The sequence below is a fragment of the Eumetopias jubatus genome, unplaced genomic scaffold, assembly GCF_037043125.1.
Source record: "Eumetopias jubatus isolate StellerSeaLion01/CBP00866 unplaced genomic scaffold, mEumJub1_p1.0 scaffold_1, whole genome shotgun sequence".
NCBI lineage: Eukaryota > Metazoa > Chordata > Mammalia > Carnivora > Otariidae > Eumetopias > Eumetopias jubatus.
In genome coordinates, this window is record NW_028274807.1 from 199925851 (window position 1) to 199951178 (window position 25328).

Here is a 25328-nt window from a genome sequence, read left to right on the forward strand (position 1 = left end):
GAGCCGAAGGCAGACACTTAACCATCTGAGCCACCCAGGCGCCCCCTGGGTGGCTTAGTCGTTAGGCATCTGCCTTCGGCTGGGGTCATGATCCCAGGGTCCTGGGATTGAGCCCCGCATCGGGCTCCCTGCTCAGCAGGAAGCCTGCCCCACTCCCCCTGCTTGTGTTCCCTCTCTTGCTGTCTCTCTCTCTGTCAAATAAATAAATAAAATCTTAAAAAAAAAAAAAGCTAGTGTTCGTTTGGAAGCCATTTTTATTATTCTTTACCAAAATAAAATAAAAAAGGATGCTTAAAAGTAGAGATTTCTCACCCACCCAATATTATGTATAGGTTCATAGGAAGTCAACCATGACCTAATCTTTTCTCTAGAAAAAGTCAATTAGGAAATTATCTGTGCTCACACACACACCCTATTTTTAAGAATGGAAGTAAGTTCGGTCCTGCCCTATCTTGGTGAATTATTTTGCTTTGAAAATCCACTCATTTAGGGCGCCTGCGTGGCTCAGTCGTTAAGTATCTGCCTTTCGCTCAAGTCATGATCCCAGTGTCCTAGGATCGAGCCCCGCATCGGGCTCCCTGCTCCATGGGAAGCCTGCTTCTCCCTTTCCCACTCCCCCTGCTTGTGTTCCTGCTCTCTCTGTCAAATAAATAAAATCTTAAAAAAAAAAAAAAAGAAAATCCACTCATTTTTTTCAACAACTATTTATTGAGCCTTCTTTTGTGACAGGGTCTTGGCTATAAGTTTCAGTGGTATGGAGTGAAAAAAATTCAACTCCCTACCTTCAAGGAGTTTACCTAGTTGGTGTTTTTGAATGTGGTTTCAAAATCCACTCAAATTGAGTGATCCTTTATTTTTTTTTTAAAGATTTTATTTATTTTTCAACAGAGAGAGAGAGACAGCGAGAGAGGGAACACAAGCAGGGGGAGTGGGAGAGGGAGAAGCAGGCTTCCCGCTGAGCGGGGAGCCCGATGCGGGCCTCGATCCCAGGACCCCGGGATCATGACCTGAGCTGAAGGCAGACACTTAACGACTGAGCCACCCAGGCGCCCCGAGTGATCCTTTATTAAAAAAATTGATCAAAGCTTATTGAATCACATCTTCCGCTTACTGAGATGTCCAATAACAATGTATTTATGTAAATTATAGTATATGCAGAGCTGACAGCAACCTGTGGGAGGACATAGCTGTGCCAATTGCTTATAGTCAGCATTTGTTGTGAGTGGTTAGTATTCAAGTATTTTTTAAAATCACTTTATTGAGTTAAGGCTGATATACAAAAAGCTGTATACATTTAATGTATAAAGTTTGGAGATAAGTATACAACTGTCAAACCCTCACCACAATCTATTCCATAAACCTATCCATCACTTCCAAAAGATTTCTCTCACTCTCTTTATTTAATAGCAGTAGTAGCAGTGATAAAAACAAATTAAAACATTTACCATCTTAGCAAATTTTAAAGTATATGGTACTGTATTGTTAACTATGGGCACTATGCAGTAGAGTAGATCTCTAGGATTTATTCATCTTGTATAAACTGAAACTTTGTACCCTTTAACTAATACCTCCCTGTTTGTCCCACACTCCAGTCCCTAGCAACTACCATCCTACACTATTTTACATTCCTCATATAAGTGGTATCATATAGTACAGTTGGTACTTGAACAATTCAGGGGTTAGGGGAGCTGACCTCCCCCGCCGCACACAGTTGAAAATCTGTATATAACTTTTGAATTCCCCAAAACATAAAAGCCTACTGTTGACCAGAGCCTTACTGATAACACAAATAGCCGATTAACACAAATTTTGTATGTTATATGTACTATGTACTGTATTCTTACAATAAAGTAAGCTAGAGAAGAGAAAATGTTAAGAAAATTATAAGAGAAAATATTTACTACTGTGCTATAAAAGATTCACATATACGTGGAATTGTGCGGTTCAAACCTGTGTTGCTCCAAAGTCAACTGTATTTGTCCTTCTGTGTCTGACTTATTTAATTTAGCATAACATCCTCCAGGTTCATCCATGTTGTCACAAGTGACAGAATTTCCTTCTTTTTTAAGGCTGAAGACTATTCCATTGTGTATATATACCACATTTTCTTTATTCACTCATTGATGGATATTTAGGTTACTTCCATGTCTTGGTTATTTTAAAGAATGCTGCAATGAATATGGTAATGCAGATATCTCTTTGAGATCCTGATTTCAGTTCCTTTGGATATATACTTAGAAGTGGGGTTGCACCAATTTACATTCCCACCAACAGTGTATAAGGGTTCCCTTTTGTCCACATCCTTACCAACACTTAGTTTTGTTTCTTTTTTTTACAATGGCCATCCTGACTGATGTAAGATGATATTTCATTGTGGTTTTGATTTGCATTTCCCTGATGTCTAGTGATCTTGAGCACCTTTTTCATACGCTTGTTGGCCATTAGTATGTCTTCTTTGCATATATGTATATTCAGTTCCTTTGCCCATCTTTTAATTGGGCTATTTGTTTTTACACTACTGAGCTGTAGGAGTTCCTTATTTACTTATTAACCCTTTATCAGATGTGGTTTGCAAATATTTTTTACCATTCTGTAGGCTGCTTTTTTATTTTGTTGATTGCTTCCTTTGCTGTGCAGAAACTTTTTAGTTTGATGTTATCCCACTTGTCTATTTTTGGTTTTGCTGCCTGTGCTTTTGATGTGATATCCAAGAAATCATGGCCAATGTCAATGTCAAGAAGCTTTTACCTATGTATTTTTTCTTCTCCTAGGAGTTCTACAGTTTCAAGGCTTATGTTTAAATCCTTAATACATTTTGAATTGATTTTTATGTATGATATAGGATAAGGGTCCTTTTTCATTCTTTTCCATATGGATCCAGTTTTTCTAACACCATGTGTTGAAAAGATTAACCTTTCCCATTGTGAATTCCTGGCACTCTTTCAATGCTGTGTTAAATATTTAAAACAGGGCGCGTGGGTGGCTCAGTTGGTTAAGCAACTGCCTTCCGCTCAGGTCATGATCCTGGAGTCCCGGGAATGAGTCCCACATCAGGCTCCCTGCTTGGCAGGGAGTCTGCTTCTCCCTCTGACCCTCTTCCCTCTCGTGCTCTCTAGCTCTCATTCTCTCTCTCTCAAATAAATAAATAAAATCTTTTATTTAAAAAAAAATTTAAAACAACCCCCTGAAAGATCCATATGATAAGAGTACAATGCAACCATTAGAAATGATTTTGTATATGAAATAGAAACATAATCATTAAAGATTATTAAATCTAAAAAGCAGATTAAAAAATAGTCCATAGGAAACAGTACATTTTTATTTTTAAAAATACATAAAAAGAGAGCAGCATTATATCAAACATTGTTAATGGAGGTTCACAGAGTAAACTGATTCAAGAGGCCGACTTGAGGATCTGACAGACCCAAGATCTCTCCCCAGAACTCCCCATTCAGTTTAGATGTGCTCCTTTGGATGGAGTCTTTCCTGATGCCCCTAGGCAGAGCTGGGAGCCTGTCCTCAGGGCTTCCAAAGCATTTGGATGCAACCTTTACTATACTATTTACAACTCTGTACTTAGAGTGGAAAGTCCAGAGCCTTTATTTTAGGCTGGTTTTTTTGGTTTTGCTGCCACCATTCTAGTCCTGGACCATACACTTTAGGATGATTTTTGCATCAAAGGAAAATAAACATTTATCTTTTTTAAGCTTTTGTTATTATGAGTATGAATGTGTATATATGTTATATACAGTTGAACATAATTCTAGCTAATAAAATGAGCCACCCAATATCTTTTTCTCTCTTTTTAAATTGTAGTTGACACTCATCACCCATCTAATATCTTTTAATAACTTTTTAACATTAAAAAATTTTAAGTTAACATATGAAATTAACTGTGTATGTGTGTATGTACACAATTCTGAGTTTTAACACAAATTTAGGGTCATGTAACCATTACCACAATCAGGAGGGCAGTATCCAAAGAAAACCTTCATGCTGTCCCTTTGTGGTGAAATCCAGCACACATCCCTAACCCCTGGTAATCATTGATCTATTCACCATCTCTATAGTTTTGCATTTCTCAGAATGTCACATAAATGGAGTCCTATAGTATATAACTTTTGGACTGATTTCTTTCACTCAGCATAGTGTCTTTGAGATTCACCCATGTAGTTGTGTATCAATAGTTCATTATTTTTTACTGCTGAGTAGTGTTCTGTTGTATGGACATACAATAGTTTGTTAATCCATTCATTCATTTAAGGACATTCATGTTGTGTCCAGTTTTTGGGGATTATGAACAAAGCTGCTATAAACATTACTGTACAGGCTTTTGTGTAGACTTGAGTTTTCATTTATTTATTTATTTTTAAAGATTTTATTTTTTTAATCTTTTTTTTTAAAGATTTATTTATTTATTTTGAGAGAGTGAGAATGAGAGAGAGAGAAAGAGTACATGAGAGGGGGGAGGGTTAGAGGGAGAAGCAGGCGCCTCGCCGAGCAGGGAGCCCGATGCGGGACTCAATCTCGGGACTCCAGGATCATGACCTGAGCCAAAGGCAGTTGCTTAACCAACTGAGCCACCCAGGCGCCCCAGATTTTATTTATTTTTTGACAGAGAGACAGCGAGAGAGGGAATACAAGCAGGGGGAGTGGGAGAGGGAGAAGCAGGCTTCTGCGGAGCAGGGAGCCTGACTGGGGCTCGATCCCAGGACCCTGGGATCATGACCTGAGCTGAAGGCAGATGCCCAATGACTGAGCCACCCAGGCGCCCAACATAAGTTTTCATTTATCTAGGGTAAATGCCTAGGAGCGGAATTATAGAGGCATATGGTAAATTATGCTTACTTTTTAAAAAAGATTTTTATTCATTTATTTGAGAGAGAGTGAGAGTAAGGGAGATCACAGAGGGAGAGGGAGAAGCAAACTCACCACTGAGCAGGGAGCCCGATGTAGAGCTCAATCCAAGGACCCTGAGATCATGACCTGAGCCTAAGGCAGCCACTTAAATGCCTGAGCCACCCAGGCACCCCTTATGTTTATTCTTATAAGAAACTGTCAAACTTGTCCAGAGAGTCTATGTTATTTTGCATTTCCACCAGTAAGAGTTCCAGTTGCTCTATATCCTTGCCCAACACTTGGTATTGTCAGTTTTCATTTGTTTTAAGTTTAGCCATGCTAATAGATGTGTAGTAATACGTCATTGTGATTTTAATTTGTATTTCCAAAATGGCTAATGATGCTGAGCATCATTATGAGTATTTTTGTAATGAGCCTTTTCATGTTCTAGTTATCCGTATGTATTTTTTTTAAGTTTATTTAAGTAATCTCTACATCCAACGTGGGGCTTGAACTCACAACCCCGAGACCAAGAGTCACATGCTCTTCCAGTTGAGCCAGCCAGGTACCCCTGTTATCCATATATTGTCTTTGAAGTATCTGTTAAAATCTTTTCCTATTTTTTATTGAGTTGCTTATTACTTATTAAGTTTTAAGAGTTCTTTTTTATATTCTGAATATAAGTCCTTTGCTGAAAATGTTTACAAATATTTTTCCCATTCTGTAGCTTTTTTTTTGTAAATTTATTTATTTTTTATTTTTTAAAGATTTATTTATTTGACAGAGAGAGAGAGACAGACAGCGAGAGAGGGAACACAAGCAGGGGGAGTGGGAGAGGGAGAAGCAGGCTCCCCACTAAGCAGGGAGCCCAATGCAGGGCTCGATCCCAGGACCCTGAGATCATGACCCAAGCCGAAGGCAGACGCTTAATGACTGAGCCACCCAGGTGCCCCATTTTTCTTTTTTTCTCTTTTTTAAGATTTTTTTTTTATTTGAGAGAGAAAGAGAACATGAGGAGGGAGGGGCAAAGGAGGAGGGAAAAGCAGACTCCCCACTGAGCAGGAAGCCCAATGTGAGGCTGGATCCCAGGACCCTGAGATTATGACTGGAGCCAGAGGCAGACAGACACTTAACTGACTGAGCCATCCAGGTGTCCCTGTAGCTTGTCTTTTCATTCTCTTAATAGTGATTGTTGCAGAACAAACACTTTGAATTTTGCTTAAAAACAAACAAAACACAGGAAACTCTAAGCCAGAACTTTCATACTTTGAATTCAGGTTTTCTTCCCCAATTGTTACCATTTACTTTTCAGAGTCCTTAAATGCCACCTGAACTGTGTCCAGGGCTTTTAGCTGCATTCAGTGGGAGAGATAGGATGGAGTATGCTTACTCTGTCATACCTAGAACCAGAACCCATTCAAATATCCTTTTAATAAATTCCTTTTCCATTTAAATTAATTTATTTCTATTGTTTTCAACCAGTAATTCTGGCCTAATTGTATTATTTATCCATCAAATGTCTGTTTGCCTAACCAGACTAAGAACTACAAAGATAAATTTGTAGTACTGGACCTAGCACCGTGTTTATTTAGTAAATGAACGAATAAACTTCACTATGGTGATCAACAATTACTAAAAGAACATGGCTATTTTATATTCTACTTGTAGTACTTAGGTGATTTATTAGTTATGAGACTGATCTGTTTTCTCAAATATTACGGACAAAAAAACCAATAATCTGGGTCATGGCCATCCATTGTTTGATGTGCCCAGAATCCTCCTCTAATGGGAAAATGCGTCTTTCTGCATCCAAAAGTGGTTCTGGTGAAGACCTGCAGTCACACTTCACCCCTATGATCTAAGCAAGCCTATCATAAGCTTCCACTAGGATTTTTCAGATTCAAACTAAGGGAAAAGACTCCCTCTTTCTCTGTGTTGGTAGGAAGCTGGTCTCTAATAGGAAAGAATAAAGTATAGATGGAGGGAGAAGCACAGAAAAGAGATTCTGATTTCATTTCATTCCCTGTCCTTCCCAGATTGGTTAAAAGAACTAATAAATCCCCTGTTTTGTCAAAGCCAGTTTGAGGTGAGTTTCTATTTGCTATCAAAAGAGTCATTACAAACGCAATCTGAGCTAATCAATTAGGCTTTTTTTTTTTAAAAGATTTTATTTATTTATTTGACAGAGAGAGAGCACAAGCAGGGGGAGCGGCAGGCAGAGAGAGAGGGAAAAGCAGGCTCCCTGCAGAGCAGGGGGAGCCTGATGTGGGACTTGATCCCAGACTCCTGGGATCATGACTCGAGCCAAAGGCAGTTTCTTAACCAACTGAGCCACCCAGGCACGCTAGGCTTCTTTTGAGACTTCTTTCCCTCATATGTCTTCTCTATAATTTTGGGAAAATATGTATTTTCAAAACCCAATATGTCTTATAGGTTTGTAGCATCTCTTATGTTTGAATTCTGCACCATGTCTTATCACTTTCCTGCTTCCAAATTTACAGTGGTATGTATTCTCTCTCTCATTTAAAAATTTTTCACTCCTTCTCACATTTTTATTTATTTTTTATTTTTATTTTTTTAAGATTTTATTTATTTGCCAGAGAGAGAGAGAGTGCATGGCAGGCAGAGGGAGAAGCAGGCTCCCCGCTGAGCAAAGAGCCCAATGTGGGACTCGATACCAGGACCCTGGGATCATGACCTGAGCCGAAGACAGTCGCTTAACCGACTGAGCCACCCAGGCATCCCTCCTTCTCACATTTTAAAAAAGATTTTATTTATTTGAGAGAGAGAAACCATGAGCAGGGGGCGGGGGAGGGCAGATGGAGAAGCAGACTCCCTGCTGAGTGGGGAGCCCGATGCGGGGCTCGATCCCGGGACCCTGGGACCATGACCTGAGGCGAAGGCAGACACTTAACCAACTGAGCCACCCTCAGAGGTGCCCCTCACATTCTTTTTTTAAGTAGTCTCCACACCCAACACAGGGCTTGAATTCATGACCTTGAGATCAAGAGTTGCATGCTCTACCAACTGAGCCAGTCAGGTACCCCATTCTTACCACATTTCTGACAAGCACTAATTAACAAACAAACAAAAAACCCTAAAATCTTGAGTTTTGGGGCACCTGGGTGGCTCAGTCGGTTATGAGACAGACTCTTGATTTTGGCTCAGGTCATTATCTCAAGGTCGTGGGATGGAGCCCCACATCAGGCTCCACACTTAGAGTAGAGTCGGCTTGAGATTCTCTCCTTCTCCTTTTGCCCCTCTGTTTGCCCCTACCCCTGCTCGTGCTCTCTCTCTTTTTTTTTTTTAAGATTTATTTATTTATTTGACAGAGAGAGACACAGCAAGAGAGGGAACACAAGCAGGGGGAGTGGGAGAGGGAGGAGCAGGCCTCCTGCAGAGTGAGGAGCCCAGTGCGGGGCTCGATCCCAGGACCCTGGGATCACGACCTGAGCCGAAGGCAGACGCTTAACGACTGAGCCACACAGTGCCCCTCATGCTCTCTCTCTAAAATAAATAAATAAAATCTTTAAAAGTAATAATAATAAAATAAAATATTGGGTTTTATTTTTGCCAGAATTTATTAAAATTATTTCTTTTGCCTATCATATAAGTCAATATCTTACTTGAATTTTTTAATGGAGAGAGATTTTTCAGAGTCCTCATTATTTGTTCTATTTGTGCTATATATTTTTTGCTATCTTGTAAATAATTGTTAACAGAAACTCATTTCACTACAAAAAAAAAAGAAGGAAACGATACAGAGAGAGAGAGAGACAGAGAAACGAAGGAAAGAAGAAAATGTTGAGAGAAAATTAACGTTTCAAAAAAACTTTTTTTAGGGGGGCCTGGGTGGTTCAGTGGTTAAGCGTCTGCCTTCAACTCAGGTCATGATCCCAGGGTTCTGGGATCGAGCCCCGCATCAGGCTCCCTGCTCAGTGGGAAGCCTGCTTCTCCCTCTCCCCCTGCTTGTGTTCCCTCTCGCTGTCTCTGTCAAATAAATAGATAAAATCTTAAAAAAAAACAAAACTTTTTTTAGCTGCAGAAATCTTTTTTTTTTTAAGTAACTGCTACATCCAACATATTCTACCAACAGAGTTAGCCAGCCTGCCCCTGCTGCAGAAATCTTGATCAAACAAAATATAATCCCATGCCTAGAGAACAAAAAAATTTAACATTGATCTATCTGAAGGAGTAAGAAGGTGAGTACTCTGCAGTACCCTACTATAGCCATGAGGGGCCTCTGAGAAACTGGTAGGGTCCTAGAGCCTGGATTTCTAGGGGAAAGAAGTCTCTCAATGCCTGGGAAATGTTTATTTACCAACAGAATCAAACACTTCAAATAGAGCATTTTGCTTTTCTCACTAAAGGAAGATAGGTATTCAACAGAAAGGATACTTAGTCCAAGAATCCTTAAAGAAATTCTGGCTCTTTCAACATAAAAGTACTAGTGGTGACACTAAGTGATACATCTTCACTGTCACAGAAATAATAAAGTATATTTCTGCTTAAGTGTTATATTTTCCATGACACCTAAAGTTGTTCCCGGAGAACTTATTGCCAAGAAATGAACAACTTAATTTCTTTGGTGACTTCAACTTATTTATTTATAAATTAATATAGGAGCCCTAATTTATCTCATGTATTTGCTAAGGTAAATGAATAAATATAAAACTAACAAATAAGACTGTATAAAATTTAGGGTATATCTTAAAAAATACCAACATTTTAATCTCAGGAAACAAACTGAGGGTTGCTGGAGTGGTGGGGGGTGGGAGGATGGGGTGACTGGGTGATAGACATTGGGGAGGGTATGTGCCACGGTGAGTGCTGTGAATTGTGTAAGACCGATGAATCACAGACCTGTACCTCTGAAATAAATAATACATTATATGTTAAAAAAAGAAGAAGAAGAAGAAGAAGATATTAGGAAGGGAAAAATGAAGGGGGGGAATTCGGAAGGGGAGACGAACCATGAGAGACTATGGACTCTGAGAAACAAACTGAGGGTTCTAGAGGGGAGGGGGGTGGGGGGATGGGTTAGCCTGGTGATGGGTATTAAGGAGGGCACATTCTGCATGGAGCACTGGGTGTTATAAGCAAACAATGAATCATGGAACACTACATCAAAAACTAATGATGTAATGTATGGTGATTAACATAATAAAATAAAATTTAAAAAAATACCAACATTTTGGGGCACCTGGCTGGCTCAGTCAGTGGAGCATGTGACTCTTGATCTTGGGGGGTTATGGGTTTGAGCCCCACATTGGGTGTAGAGATTACTTAAAAATAAAATCTTAAAAAAAAAATACCAACATTTCAAAGTGAGAAAACCAGCCTGAATAGCTTGAATCAGCTTTTTAAAGAATTCATGTGCTGTGCTCACTTGGGCAGCACATACACTAAAATTGGAACCATACAGAGAAGATTAGCATGGCCCCTGCGCAAGGATGACACGCAAATTTGTGAAGCATTACATATTTAAAAAAGAAAAAGAATTCATGTGCTATATTCTTGACCCTAAAACAACTGTTATCTAATTTCCTAACTCTGATGATCTGAAAAGATAACAAATTAAAGGGCAGAATTTTGGCAAAATAAATATAACATTACTTGAATATTGTATTTCTCTAATAAGTCCTTTAGCTTACTTTTGCAGAGGGCCAGAACTGTGGCAGCTAAATTCAAACCTGCCACAAGTCACACTAACAAGTAAGCAAATAAAGAGTAATTATTAGATGAACTATAAAGGCAAGAGTGTTATCATACTGAAATAGAATTATTTGACTATTAATATTCCATTTTCTGTTTCCCTCAAAAGAGATGAGATGTCTCCTCCACTTGAAAGGTTTGCATACCTGTCACATTTGTCTTTTGCCCTTTTCTTTTTCTCTTCAAACTGTTCCAAGAGGCCCTTTGATTTTCCAACTGACAAAGGAAGAGGAAATAAGCCTCTGTCGTTTGTATCTCCTCCAAACAGCTGGGGTTTTGTCTGGTACTTTGTGAAAATACTAGGTTCACTCTGTTAAATGAAAAAAAAAAAAATCACAGCATTTCACACATGAAAATATTTATAGCATTCACTATTTTCTACACAATGTAGAGTCACATTTAAGTGCAAACCATAATATAAAAAACAAGATGGCATGTAGTATTTCCTTTTTATTTCATATACATCAGAAAATTACATGAAAATAAAGCAACTCTTTTTATTAATAAGGTTTCTGCTTTACCAGCCCAGAGATATTAAAAATATCAGTTATGGGCACCTGGGTGGCTCAGTCTGTTAAGGATCTGCCTTTGGCTCAGGTCATGATCTCAGGGTCCTGGGATTGAGTCCTGCATCACATCAGGACTCCCCCTGTTCACTGGGGAGTCTGCTTCTCCCCTCTCCCTCTGCCTGCCGCTCCCCCTGCTTGTGCTCGCTCTCTCTCTCTCTCTCAAATAAATAAATAAAATCTTAAAAATATATATATCAGCTAATCAGGTGCCTGGCTGACTTAGTCGATATAGTATTTCAGACTACCAAGTCTCTCAGACTACTGAGTTAACAATCAAGTGCAAATCCATTTAGGAGAGTAATCCTTAGAGATGTAGAATTCTAAAATATAATTCAACAGAATAAGTCTTCTTTATAGCTTATCTCCATAATGATTATGAAATGTGTGCAGAGAAATTCTGGAAATGAGACTCACGTCCAGAGAATTCTGTTGTGACTGTTTTGGTTGTCTCAAGTGGACACTGTCCAAGGGTGCTGACAGAGTCTCTGAACTTTCTGGACAGAACTGGGATCCAAAGAGGAACTGGGAATCACTGAGACTGGAGTAATCAGTCTGATTATTATTCCAGCTAGATGACTTAGTGGTCCTGAAATTAAGCAAGAAAAGGGAAGTATATCAAGTGGACAAACATTCTGAACAAATGAAATCATGATTCACAGCTATTCATTTCAGAATATTCTGGGCAGAGTACTAGTTTGTTCTGACCTCCTAGGCCCCTGCACACTACCAGTACTACCTATGAAGAAACACAAAGAAATCCTGAATGCCAGGCATTTTGATTACAGCAACTTGAGAACAATCAGATGAAAATTCAAACATTAAGGACTGACACTATTATTCTTTGTACAACAGCACTGTGGGCTGTAACACCATTTGGGGGATCAAAGTTCCTGAAATCTTTAGGGATTAAAAGAACCTTATCTTTTAAAAAGTTGAATCTGGGGGCGCCTGGGTGGCTCAGTCAGTTGGGCATCCAACTCTTGATTTCAGCTCAGGTCGTGATCTCAGGGTCATAGAATCGAGCCCCATGTAGAGCTCTGTGCTAGGCATGGAGCCTGCTTGGGATTCTCTCTCTCTCCTTCTGCCCCTCCTTCCAACCCCCCATTCTCTCACTCGCTCTCTTGCTCTCTCTAAAAAAGAAAGTTGAATCTGTTAATCACTAAGGGAATAGATAAAAATAATATATGGTGTGTGCATATAACTGGTGCATTAGTCAGAAGCAATAAACTAGATTTACATATAACCACATGAATAAATCTCAAAAATGTAATTTTGAGTGTAGAAAAAGAGTAAAAATTAAATGAGCTCTATATCATTTATATAACCTTTTAAATCTACATCATACCACACCAAACAAGTATGTAGCTGTGTGCGTAGAAGGTGAATTAGAACTCTCATTAACTCTCCTAGAATGTGCCTACAGGAAAGGAAGGGGGCAGGATTACAGGGAGAGTAGGAGTCATAACACAAAAAACACAAGACAGCTTAGTTACAGACTGAGTGTCTGTGTTCTCCAAAAATTCATATGTTGAAGTCCTAATCCCTAATGTGATAGTATTTGGAAATGGGGCCTTCAGGAGGTAATTAGGGTTAGACAAGGTCATGAGGGTGGGGCCTTCATGATGGGATTAAGGTCTTTACAAGTAGAGACACCAGAGAGTTTGCCCTCCTTTCTTTCTCCTCCCTGTGAGGACACAGAGAGAAGACAGTTGTCAGCAAGCCCGTAAGGGAGACCTCACCAGAAATGATCCAGCTGGCATATGGTTCTAGGACTTCCAATCTCCAGAACTGAGAAAAAAAATTTCTATTGTTGAAGCCATCCAATTTAGTGTACTTTGTTATGGCAACCTAGCAGACTAATACAGGCCTTATCCAGACTGAAGAATATGATCAACTCAGATTTGTGCACAGGAGGATCTATTAAACACTGTTTTTGTATTTTTTGTATTTTTAAATTTTTTTTTTTTTTTTTAAGATTCCACCTATTTATTTGACAGAGAGACACAGCGAGAGAGGGAACACAAATAGGGGGAGTGGGAGAGGGAGAAGCAGGCCTCCCGCTGAGCAGGAGCCCAATGCGGGGCTCAATCCCAGGACCCTGGGATCATGACCTGAGCCTAAGGCAGATGCTTAACGACTGAGCCACCCAGGTTCCCCTAAACATTGTTTTTGAAACAAGGCGGTGTTAAAAAAAAAAAGAGAAGAAACAAGGTGGTGTTCCCTTTCACACTTTTAGTGTCTTATTCTTGCTTGAAGTAGTTCCAGCTGTGGACTTCCAACCTGTTTCCCATGGGTATTTACACCAGTCTTTAAACCTCTCATATGAAAGGGAAAGTGATAGTGATAATGATACAATCACACTTGAACACAGTGTACTGAGCCTATTACAGAGACAGCACACAAGCCGGCACACAAGTAAAATACAGTCTCCAAGTTTTTGCTTGAAAGACATCTCAGTAACAATTTGTGTTACTTCATGCTGTTATGTAACCTGAAAAAACATGCTTTTCATTAAAACACACAAACACAAATACACAAATCATTCCTTTTTTAAAAAGCTAAATCTAGGGGCATTGGGGTGGCTCAGTCGGTTAAGCATCCAACTCTTGACTTCAGCTCAGGTCATAATCTCAGGGTTGTGAGATTGAGCCCCGAATTGAGGCTCTGCTCTGGGCGTGGAGCCCACTTAAGATTCTTGATTCTCTCTCTCTCTCTCCCTCTGCCCCTCCCCCTGCCCTCGCTCTCTCTCTTTTCCCCCCTCTAGTAAATAAATAAGCCAAATCTAAAATAATTAGATAGCATATAAGTACATATCCTAAGCCAAAGGAACTATCATATATTGATGCAAGACAAAAAAAAAAAATAGTTCAGCACAGGAAGGAGCAATTAATTCACTGATAGAACCATTTTCTAAGATTAGCTAAGGTAATGGGCTGCACACATGTATTATAATATGGGTTGCATAATCATTGCTCAAAATAGCTTAAATAGCTCTCTGAGTCTCCCCTCTTAGGTCAAAGAGAATAATTAGCTGGGCTGGAAAAAAAAAACTGTGAGCTTATAGAAATTACGTAGGATTTATATCTTAAAGCTATGATCTAGAATTTAACAAAGATAGATTTTTCCCTACTCTGTATCAACTGCAAGCATTTTTTTTCTTTTTAAGAGATAAAAAGCACAGTGCTCTAGGTTTTTAATTGAATTAATAACTGTCTTTAGGAAGGTGTTAGGAAGAAAATAAACTATGCAATAATAAAACATACCAAAAACAATTAGAAATCCCTTAAATATATACTACTTCTGGGGCACATCCATCAAGTTAGCAATGGCAGGCCCACTGCATGGCTGGCAGACAGAAATGTAAATACTTCAGTGGAGTAGTAGAAGGGGCAATATCTTAGTAAGCCTTATCAACAGCTGGAGTGGCTCTTAACTCCACAGTACCTACAAATGGTACTACACAACTGAATATGTATCTGAACATTGTCTTGATATTGCTCCCTGCTGTTTCAATAGCAATCGCTCCAACCAAGGTGAGTTTCTAGATGTTGGGCCATGTCTAATTCTCACAGGCCCCATAGTCCCTAGGCCCAGTGCTGGACACAGAGCCACTGCTCAGTTAACACACATAGCTGAATTGACATTGCTTTTATAATTGAAAAATAGGCAAAAGGAAAAAGACAAGGATGGGAGAGCAGTGAAAGGAAGGGAGGAGAAGGGGAAGAAGCTATAGAAGTAACTCTATTACTAATTAACTAATAGGAAGGGGAGACTTTTTCTATGAAATCAACACAACTATAAGATCCTCAGTATCAGAGTTTATAACCAGAAAACTTACCCAGAGCCTGAGGGAATACTGAGCATCTCTTTGATATTCCAGACATTAAAATTCATTTCTTATGGTTAGCCCTATTAAATAAAGCGAGGCATATTAATTTAAAAGGTTAAGATAGTGTAACTTTCCCCCAAAGATTACTCTACTGGTAACTATTATATGTAGATGAGGACATTTCAGCAACTATATTCCCATCCATTCGGTGAAAACTCCCATTACACGTGTCAGAAACAGGTATTTTCAAGGCACCTGGCTGGCTCAGTCAGTGGAGCATGTGACTCGTGATCTTGGGGTTATGAGTTTGAGCTCCGTGTTGGGTGTAGAGATTACTAAAAATAAAATCTTTTTAAAAAGAAAAGAAATAGGTATTTTCTGCTATTTCTGCATACAAATCCCCTCCTTATTAATACTAGTCATCTGTGAGGGCGCCTGGGTGGCTCAGTCAGTTAAGCGGCTGCCTTCGGCTCAGGTCATGATCCCAGGGTCCTGGGATCAAGCCCCACATCGGGCTCCCTGCTCGCTGGGAAGCCTGCTTCTCCCTCTCCCATGCCCCCTGCTTGTGTTCCCTCTCTCGCTGTGTCTCTCTCTGTCAAGTAAATAAATAAAACCTTAAAAAAAAATACTAGTCATCTGTGAAACAGTAAATTTGCATTCCATCTTTTGCTCTCTTGTCCTTTTCTCTTGCCATCCTATTAATAATCTGCTTTCAGGAAAAGACCAATAAACTCTATTTTTCATTGCCTGATACAATGAATGACTTGATCTATAACCTCTCCCAAGACTGGTTCTCCCCAGATCATAAGATATGGGAATGCCAAGAGTGCTGTGGAATTTGGGCAATAAAGAAGCTTGATGAAGAGTGAGCGCTTTGGGCAAACTGCTTTCCCACACCTCTTATGACAATACCTCTTATTGCCTACTCTGCTCATTGCCAACACAACATACTGCACACTATGGTTCATTATTATGATATAGAGCCTGGATTTTATAAAAGAAGCCCAATTTCTAAATTTTGTCTCCCTGATCTCACAGAACATTCATATTTATCAGATCATATATTACCATTGAGGGCATCAGAAAATGATTCCCACACAAATGGTAGGCATATGTGACCAAACATCAAATACTGTCCCAGCAGAGATCTAGAGAAAATGAAACACAAGTTCTAAATAAATATAGACATTTTAGTATACTTTTTATATAATTTAACCTTATTTAGAGAAATCTGTTACATTGAAGTTTTCTGATTTTTTAGAAGAATAGATGCACTGGGGTGTTTATAACTACTTGTTTTGCAAGAATATTAAGCATAGATCACAGGATCAAGGGGTAAAAGGCATTATCATTTACCTAACCCTGCTATGTGTTGGGTACAGTACTAGATATGTTGCAGGATACAAGGTTAATGATTTTGTGAGGCAGGTGTTATACAAACTTTGAAGTTTGTAAGGACTCACATGGACTAAATAATTAGTTCAAGTTCTATCCAAATTTGGAGGTAAATATGTTCTATGCTAGGTCAACCCATTACCAAAGGCCATGCATGTTGTGCTCTCGTTTCTCAACACTGGCTCTGTCTTAGATACTTTTAGAAACAAGTAGCTCTGTATTTCCCCCTTTATGAGCAGCTTGGTAATGACTTGAAAGGACACAACTTTAGAGGAACAAGATCAAGATTCAGATCCTGACTCCTGAATTTATAGTGTGAAATTGGGCAAATTAGCTAACCTCTTTGTTTTTTGGTTTTCTTCTTTTTTTTTTAAGATTTTATTTATTTATTCGAGAGAGAGAGAATGAGAAATAGAGAGCACGAGAGGGAAGAGGGTCAGAGGGAGAGGCAGAGAGCCCGACATGGGACTCGATCCCGGGACTCCAGGATCATGACCTGAGCCGAAGGCAGTCGCTTAACCAACTGAGCCACCTAGGCGCCCTGGGTTTTTTCTTTTTAAAGATTTTATTTATCTATGGTCTCCTGGAGACTTGGACATTCACCTACTCTCAGTTCAAAGGACTCTCATATGTAACACACCAAGTCTCTCACACTCACCTAGCTGAGAAGAATAAAGTTGCTGCAAGGTTGGGACTAAATACCAGAGTTAATTATTTTGTCTCAGCACTCCTGAACACAGTTTAGACTGTGTAGAATACCTTCAAAGAAGTTCAGTGTAATATTACTATCTCATGATACAAAGAAATTAATAAAATACCTCATTGAGATGAAAACTGAAGAAAATTCATTTTAAAAACTGGCTATATTGTCTGCGCAGGTTCGCAAGTGAATTCTACCAAACATTTAAGGAAGAAATTATGCCAATTCTCTAAAATCTCATCCTAATACAAAAACCAGACAAAGACATTGTAAGAAAAGAAAATCACAGACCAAGATCTCTCATGACATAGGTGCAAAATCCTCAACAAAATATTAGCAAATTGAATGTAACAATATATAAAAAGAATTATACACAACCGAGTGATATTTATTCAAGACATGCAAAGCTATTTCAACATATGAAAATCAAATAATGTAAACCATTACATCAACAGACTAGAGAAGAAAAATCATATGATCATATTAATGATATTTAAAAAGCATTTGGGGTGCCTGGGTCACTCAGTTGGTTGAGTGTGTGACTCTTGATCTCAGCTCAGGTCTTGATCTCAAGGTCGTGAGTTTAAGCTCTGTGTTGGGCTCCATGCTGGGCGTGGAGCTTACTAAAAAAAAATTAATTAACTTTTTAAAAAGGCACTTGACAAAATTCAACACCCATTAATAAGAAAAACTCTCAGCAAAGTAGGAAAGAGAGGGGAACTTCCTCAACTTGATAGAAAATATCTACACAAAATTCCAAAGCTAACATCATACTTAATGATGAGAAACTAAAAGTTTTCCCTCTTCAGATCAGGAACAGGGCAAGGATTCCCCCTCTTCTCTCAATACAACATTGTACTAGAAGTTCTAACTAATGAAATAAAACAATAAAAGGAAATAAAATGTATACAGATCGGAAAAGAAGAAATAAAACTGTCTTTGTTCAAGACCACATAAGTTTCTATGGAGAAAATCCAAAAGAAGTGACAAACAAACTCCTGGAACAAAAAAGTAATTACACCAGTGTTGCAAGATAAAGATTAATACACAAAAGTTAATCACTTTCCTATATATCAGCAATGAACAAATGGAATTTGAAATTAAAAACACAGTACCATTTATACTAGTACCCCTAAAATACTTAAGTATAAATCTAACAAAATATGTATAAGATCTATATGAAGAAAAACATAAAATTATGATGAAAGATATCAAAAAAGAACTAAATAAGTGGAGAGATATTCATGTTCATGGATAAGAAGACTCAATATTGTCAAAATGTCAGTTCTTTCCAACTTGATCTCTATATTCAATGCAATCTCAATAAAAGCTTGAGCAAGTTATTTTGTGGATATTGACAAACTGATTCTAAAGTTTATATGGAGAGGCAAAAGATCCAGAATAGACAACACAATATTGAAGGAGAAGAACAAAGTCAGAGGACTGACACTACCCAACTTCAAGATTTACTGTAAAGCTACACTAATCAAAATCGTGTGGTATTGGCAAAGGAAAAGACTAATAGATCAATGGGATGGAATGGAGTGCCCAGAAATAGACTCACTCAACTACAGTCAAGTGATCTTTGACAAGGGAGCAAAGTCAATAAAATGAAGAAAACATAGTCTTTGAAACAAATTGTGCTGAAACATCTGGATATCCACATGCAAAGAAAATTTAGATACAGCCCTTATACCTTTCATAAAAAATTAACTCAAAACGGATCATAGACCTAAATGTAAAATGCAAAGCTATAAAAAAAAAACTCTTAGAAAATAAAATAGGAGAAAATCTAGATGACCCCCACATTTGCCAAAGACTTGTAAATACAATACCAAAGACATGATTCATGCATGAAAGAATTAATAAGCTGGACTTCCCTAAAATTAAAAACTTCTGCTCTGTGAAAAACATGGTCAAGAAAGTGAAAAGACAAGCCACATACTGGGAGAAAATATTTGCAAAAGACGTCTGAAAAAGGTATCCAAAATATACAAAGAACACTTTAAAAAATTACTTATTTTTTTAAGTAATCTCTACACCCAACATGGGGCTCAAACTCATGACCCTGAGATTAGGAGTCACATGCTCCACTGACCAAGTCAGCCAGGTGTCCCAAATATACAAAGAACTCTTAAAACTCAATAATAGGGGCGCCCAGGTGGCTCAGTCATTAAGCGTCTGCCTTCGGCTCAGGTCATGATCCCAGGGTCCTGGAATCGAGCCCTGCATCGGGCTCCCTGCTCCACGGGAAGCCTGCTTCTCTCTTTCCCACTCCCCCTGCTTGTGTTCCTGCTCTCACTATCTCTCTCTGTCAAGTAAACAGATAAAATCTTAAAAAAAAACAACTCAATAATAAAACAAACAACTCGACACATATATCAATGGAATAGAAAAGAGAGCCCAGAAATTAACCCATGCATATATGGTTGATTAATTTATGACAAAGGAGCCAAGAATATACAATAGGGAAAGGATAGTCTCTTTGATAGTGCTGGGAAAACTGGACAGCCACATACGAAAGAATGAAACTGGACCCTTGTCTTACATTACATACAAAATCAATTCAAAATAGATTAAAAATTTAAGTTTAAGACTTGAAACAGTTAAATTCCTATAGGAAAACATAGGGGGTAAGCTCCTTGACATCAGTCTTGGCAATGATTTTTTGGACTTGACACAAAAAACAAAAGCAACAAAAGCAAAAATAAACAAGTAAGACCACATCAAACTGAAAAGTTTATACACAGGAAAGGAAACCATCAACAAAATGAAAAGGCAACCTGTGGAATGGGAGAAAACATTTGCAAACCATATATCTGATAAAGGGTTAATATCTGAAATATATAAAGGACTTGTACAACTCATAGAAGAAAACTCAAACCAATTAATAAATGGGCAGAGGAACTGAATAGACATTTTTCCAAAGCAGATACACAAATGGCCTAAGGTACATGAAAAGGTGCTCAACATCACTATTCATCAGGGAAATGCAAATCAAAACCACACTGAGATGTTGTCTCACACTTGTCAGGATGGCCATCATCAAAATAACAAGAGATGAATATTGGTGAAGATATGGAAAAGAGGGAAACTGTGTATTGTTGGTGGTAATGTAAATTGGTGCAGCCACTATAAAAAATAGTATGGAGTTTACTCAAGAAATTAAAAATAGAACTACCATATATAATCAATCCTACTTCTGGGTATATATCCAAAGGAAATGAAAACAGGATGTCAAAGAGATATCGGTACTCCATGTTGACTGCAGCATTATTCACATAGTCAAGGTATGTGACAGTAGAATGGGGGGTGGGGGGAAGCCAGCCCTCCCAGGTATTAAAAACATATTATAAAGCTTCTACAATTTTACAGCATTATATTGGTACATGTTTAGATAGACAAGCCAGTAGAATAGATTATAATAATATATCTAATTGAAAGTGGAAATGTATATGAATATATGATAAAGGTAGCATCTCAAATATAGAGGAGAGAAAGACATTTTATTTCATTTATTTATTTTTAAATATTTTATTATTTGACAGAGAGAGACACAGCGAGAGAGGGAACAAAAGCAGGGGGAGTGGGAGTGGGAGAAGCAGGCTCCCCACTGAGCAAGGAGCCTGAGGCAGGGCTTGATCCCAGGACCCTGGGATTATGACCTGAGCTGAAGACAGATGCTTAATGAATGAGCCACCCAGGCGCCTCGAGAAAGACATTTTATTAAGTAGAGTTGAGGGGTGCCTGGGTGGGTCAGTCGGTTAAGCATCTGTTTTTGGCTCAGGTCATGATCTCAGGGTCCTGGGATAGAGTCCCACTTCAGGCTCCCTGCTCAACGGGGAGTCTGCTTCTCCCTCTCCCTCTGCCTGCCGCTCCCTCAGCTTGTGCTCTGTCTCTCTCTCTCTCTCTCTCAAATAAATAAAATCTTAAAAAAAAAAAAAGTAGAGGGGCGCCTGGGTGGCTCAGTCGTTAAGTGTCTGCCTTCGGCTCAGGTCATGGTCCCAGGGTCCTGGTATCGAGCCCCACATCGGGCTCCCTGCTCCGCGGGAAGCCTGCTTCTCCCTCTCCCACTCCCCCTGCTTGTGTTCCCTCTCTCACTGTGTCTCTCTCTGTCATGTAAATAAATAAAATCTTTGAAAAATAATAATAATAAAATTTTTTAAAAAGTAGAGTTGAGGGATGCCTGGGTGGCACAGTCAGTTAACTGTCTGACCCTTGGTTTCGGCTCAGATCATAATCTCAGGGTCCTGGTATCAAGCCCTGAGTAGGGCTCTGCGTTCAGCAAGGAGTATGCTTGTCACTCTCCCTCTTCTTCTCCTCTAGCTCTCTCTCACATAATTAAATAAAATCTTTTTTAAAAAAAAGTAGAGTTGGGATAACAGAATAGCTATATGGAAAAAGATTAAGACTGAATCTAGTCCTTTCATCATACACTACAAAATATCCAAGTGGATCAGAGATCATACAAAAATTAAACCATAAAAGAACTGGGGGAGAAGCTGATAAATTCCTCTATAGCCTGGTTGTGGGGAAAACTTTGATTCAAAATCCAGAAGTAATAAAACACTGATAAATTTGACTAGATAAATTTTTTAAAAAGATTTATTTATTTGAGAGAGAGTGAGTGGGAGGGAGAGGGAGAAAGGATCTGAAGCAACTCTGCCCTGAGCACAGAGCCAGACGTGGGGCTTGATACCAGGTCCGAGAGATCATGACCTGAGCTGAAATCAATAGCCAGATGCTTAACTGACTGAGCCACCCAACGCCCTGACTACATAAAATTTTTAAAAAGAACATTTTGTGGGGTACCTCAGATGGTTAAGCGTTTACCTTCAGTTCAGGCCATGATCTCTGGGTCCTGGGATGAGCCCTGCCTCTGGCTCCGTGATCAGCGGGGAGTCTGCTCCTCCTTCTCGCTCTGCCTCTTCCCTGCCCAACCCCCACTCATGCTCCCTCTCTTTCTCAACTGAATAAATAAAATCTTTAAAGAAATAGAACATTTTGTTTCATATAAAAGTCTTATAGAAAATGGTCAAGACATATGAGCCAATAATTCACACCCAGCTTTTGGTCTTGAAATACCATCACAACTAAAAGGAACCAGGTCTGGGGGCAGGAAATGTGCAAGATGAGTCTGGGACATCTTGTCCCAGAGAACAAGGAAGTTATCAGATTACCAGGACTAAAGACGACTGAAGAGCTAACTTAAAGGGGTTTCCTCTGTTAAATTTATAATTATATTTTTTAAAACCCTCATCAGTCACTTTGGAGGATAGGCAACCAAGTTATTCTGAAAATTGGTAGGAGAGACAAAAGAATCAATCATTTATCTTACCTTTCTAGAATAGATGTACCTCGAGGTAACCAACATATAGATGGTAAGAAAGTTCTTCTATCTTTATAGAAGTATTCCAGCTAATAAACACGGAATGAATGGTAGAATTAGCTTATCACCTGAAAATAATGAATCTAGGCAATGATCATCAATGGCTATTAAAACCGTGAGGTGAAAGGCTGATAGGGAACTTTATAATGAATAGATGAGGCTGAAAACACCTAAACCTCTCAACTGATCTTCCATCACAAAGAAAGACACCACCCCTTGTTGCAGTTCAACAGGAGGTGCCAAGCATTACCAAGAAAGTATACTTGCCAAAAATATTAAGACTTAATCTGGTTAAGCTTCTAGATCTAAGGACCAGTTTACAGAAAATACAGGGGTTAAATGGAACCAGAGGAATGTAATCAGCAAAATCCAGAGTGGTTAATTCTATAGTTTAAATGACTATATTCTTTTAAAGCATAAAAGGCAAGGGGCGCCTGTGTGGCTCAGTTGGTTAAGCATCCAACTCTGGGTTTCAGCACAGGTCATGATCTCATGGGTCGTGAGATCAAGCCTCCAGTCAGGCTCTGCACTCAGCATGGAGTCGGCTTGAGATTCTCTCTTCTTCTCCCTCTGCTCTCCTGCTAGTGCTCTCTCTCTCTCTCTCAAATAAGTAAATATTTAAAATAATCTAATGTTTGTGCTTTGCTTTCAAACAATGTAGATAGATTGGGGGACCTGGAGAGGGGTACAGACTGCCCCTAGGTTATTTGGTAAAGCTAGGTGACAGGTAGGTACATTGGAGTTCATTCATCCAGTGATTTCTACTTTTACATGTTTGAAATTTTCCACAAGAAAAAGTTCATAAGTGAATACCTTGTATTAGCTGACAATTCCCAAAGATGTTACCTCTAGCCCAGACCCTTCTCCTGAATTTCATACTCCTATATTCAATTGCTGACCTAACAGCTCTACTTGGGTGACTAATATACACCTCAAACTCAACATGCCCAGGGCACCTGGGTGGCTCAGACGGTTAAGCGTCTGCCTTCGGCTCAGGTCATGATCCCAGGGTCCTGGGATCGAGTCCCACATCGGGCTCCCTGCTCCTTGGGAGCCTGCTTCTCCCTCTGCTTCTCTCTCTCTCTCTCTCCTCCTCTGTCTCTCATGAATAAATAAATAAAATCTTAAAAAAAAAAAAAAACTCAACATGTCCAAAACCAAGATCATCATCTTTCCCCCATTCTCCACCTATAGTCTTCCTATTCCAGTTAATGGCAACTCCATCTTTCTAGTTGCTTGGGCCAAAATCTAAGAGTCCTCTTTGACTCTCTTCTCACATCCAATCTGTCAGCAAATACTATGGTTAATTCCTTCAAAACATATCCAGAATCTGTCCACTTCTCATTCCCTCCACTATAAGTTTACCAGATAAAATATAGAATGCCCAGTTAAATTAGAATTTCCCAAATATTGCATGGGACACACTTGTACTAAAATATATATATATATATATATATATTGTTTACCTGAAATTCAAATTTAACTGGGTGTCCTGTATTTTTATTTGCTAAATCTGACAACACTACTCTACTGCCACCAGCTTGGATTACTGGAACGGCCTCCAAACTGGTCTCCCTGACTTCACCCTTGTCCCAACTTTATAGACTCTTCTTTATGAAGCAGAGTTCAAATCTTAAGTCCGATCATATTACCCCTTTGATCAAACTCTCCACCTCTTCTACCCTACTCAGATACAAACCAGAGTTCCCATGATTATCTTTGGTGTCTCCAATCTCCCCTTAGCCTTGCTTCTTTCCCATCTACACTCCATTCCACACCTCTTACGGGGCTCCTCACTATTGTTCTCCCTTGTTGGGCACACAACCAATTTCAGGTCCCTTTCCCACACTGTTTCCTCCACTTGGTTCACTCTTCCCTCAGATATCAGCATAATAGGCCAAACTACCTCCACCACCTCCAGGGGTTCTCTCAAATTATTCAAAATTTTAATGCCTTGTTATTTACTGTTTCTCCCTTGCTTTTTCTCCACAGCATACCATTATTCTAATACATTAAATATTTTATTAATTTATCTTGTTTTTATTTCAGCATGCACACTCAAGCCTACTACAATGTAGAGTTAAGCTCTTTGAGGATAGGAATTTTTGTGTGTTCTGTTCCCCACTATATCCTCAAAATCTAGAAATTGTGCCTGGCACATAATAGAAAATACTTACTGTTAAATGAGTTTTTTTAAAAAATGAGAACTAGGGGCACCTAGATGGTTCCGTCAGTTAAGCATCTTGCCTTCAGCTCAGGTCATGATCTCGGAGTCCTGGGATCCAGCCCTGCTTACGGCCCCCTGCTTAGCAGGAAGTCTGCTTCTCCTTCTCCCTCTGCTACTCCCCCTCTGCTTGTTCTCTCTCTCTCAAATAAATAAATAAATCTTTTTAAAAATGAGAACTAAATTAGGACAAGAGAGCAAAACTTTACAAGTATCCAAAATTGAAAAATATATATGATTTGTTTTCAGTTATTATATTTCAAATCCCTAGATCACCAGAGACTTATTACATATTTTAATAAAGGGGAAGAATTGAAGTAAATATAGGATTCCTGACTCTTATGTTTACTTATTTCTTTAATAATCTGTTTTTTCTTCCATACACACTTGTGAAAATTCCTCCTTCTAGAGTCTAGATTTAGAATCTAGACAATTTTATACACATCACTACAAGACCATTATTTAAGACCATTATTACTACATCTAGATGATACATCCTCTATCACCTTCCATTTCTGTTTATGCTGAGAGAGGAGAATAATTTATGCAGTATATGGCTTGGGTTTAGAATGACTACATTGGGGGTTCCAAACCTAACTTACTCTTGAGAGATTTCATAAATGTGGTTGAAAAAATTCCACGGCTGCACCCTTGACTATGTCTAAGGA

General features: G+C 38.9%; 1 protein-coding gene and 1 non-coding gene across 2 annotated transcripts in view; one reads left to right on the forward strand and one right to left on the reverse strand.

The window, feature by feature from the left end:
- IHO1 (interactor of HORMAD1 1) overlaps nt 1-15017 on the reverse strand; it is a 30172-nt gene extending 15155 nt beyond the window's left edge. Inside the window, exons 1-3 of the mRNA XM_028124548.1 lie at nt 14962-15017; nt 11538-11709; nt 10701-10864 (exon numbers count right to left, since the gene is read on the reverse strand). Coding sequence (XP_027980349.1) covers nt 10701-10864; nt 11538-11709; nt 14962-15017 — 392 coding nt within the window. The remainder of the gene's footprint in view (nt 1-10700; nt 10865-11537; nt 11710-14961) is intronic.
- Nucleotides 10221-10327, forward strand: LOC114225136 (U6 spliceosomal RNA). Its single transcript, XR_003612509.1, has one exon. It is a non-coding gene; the product is annotated as a U6 spliceosomal RNA (small nuclear RNA).
- Nucleotides 15018-25328: the final 10311 nt, after the last annotated feature.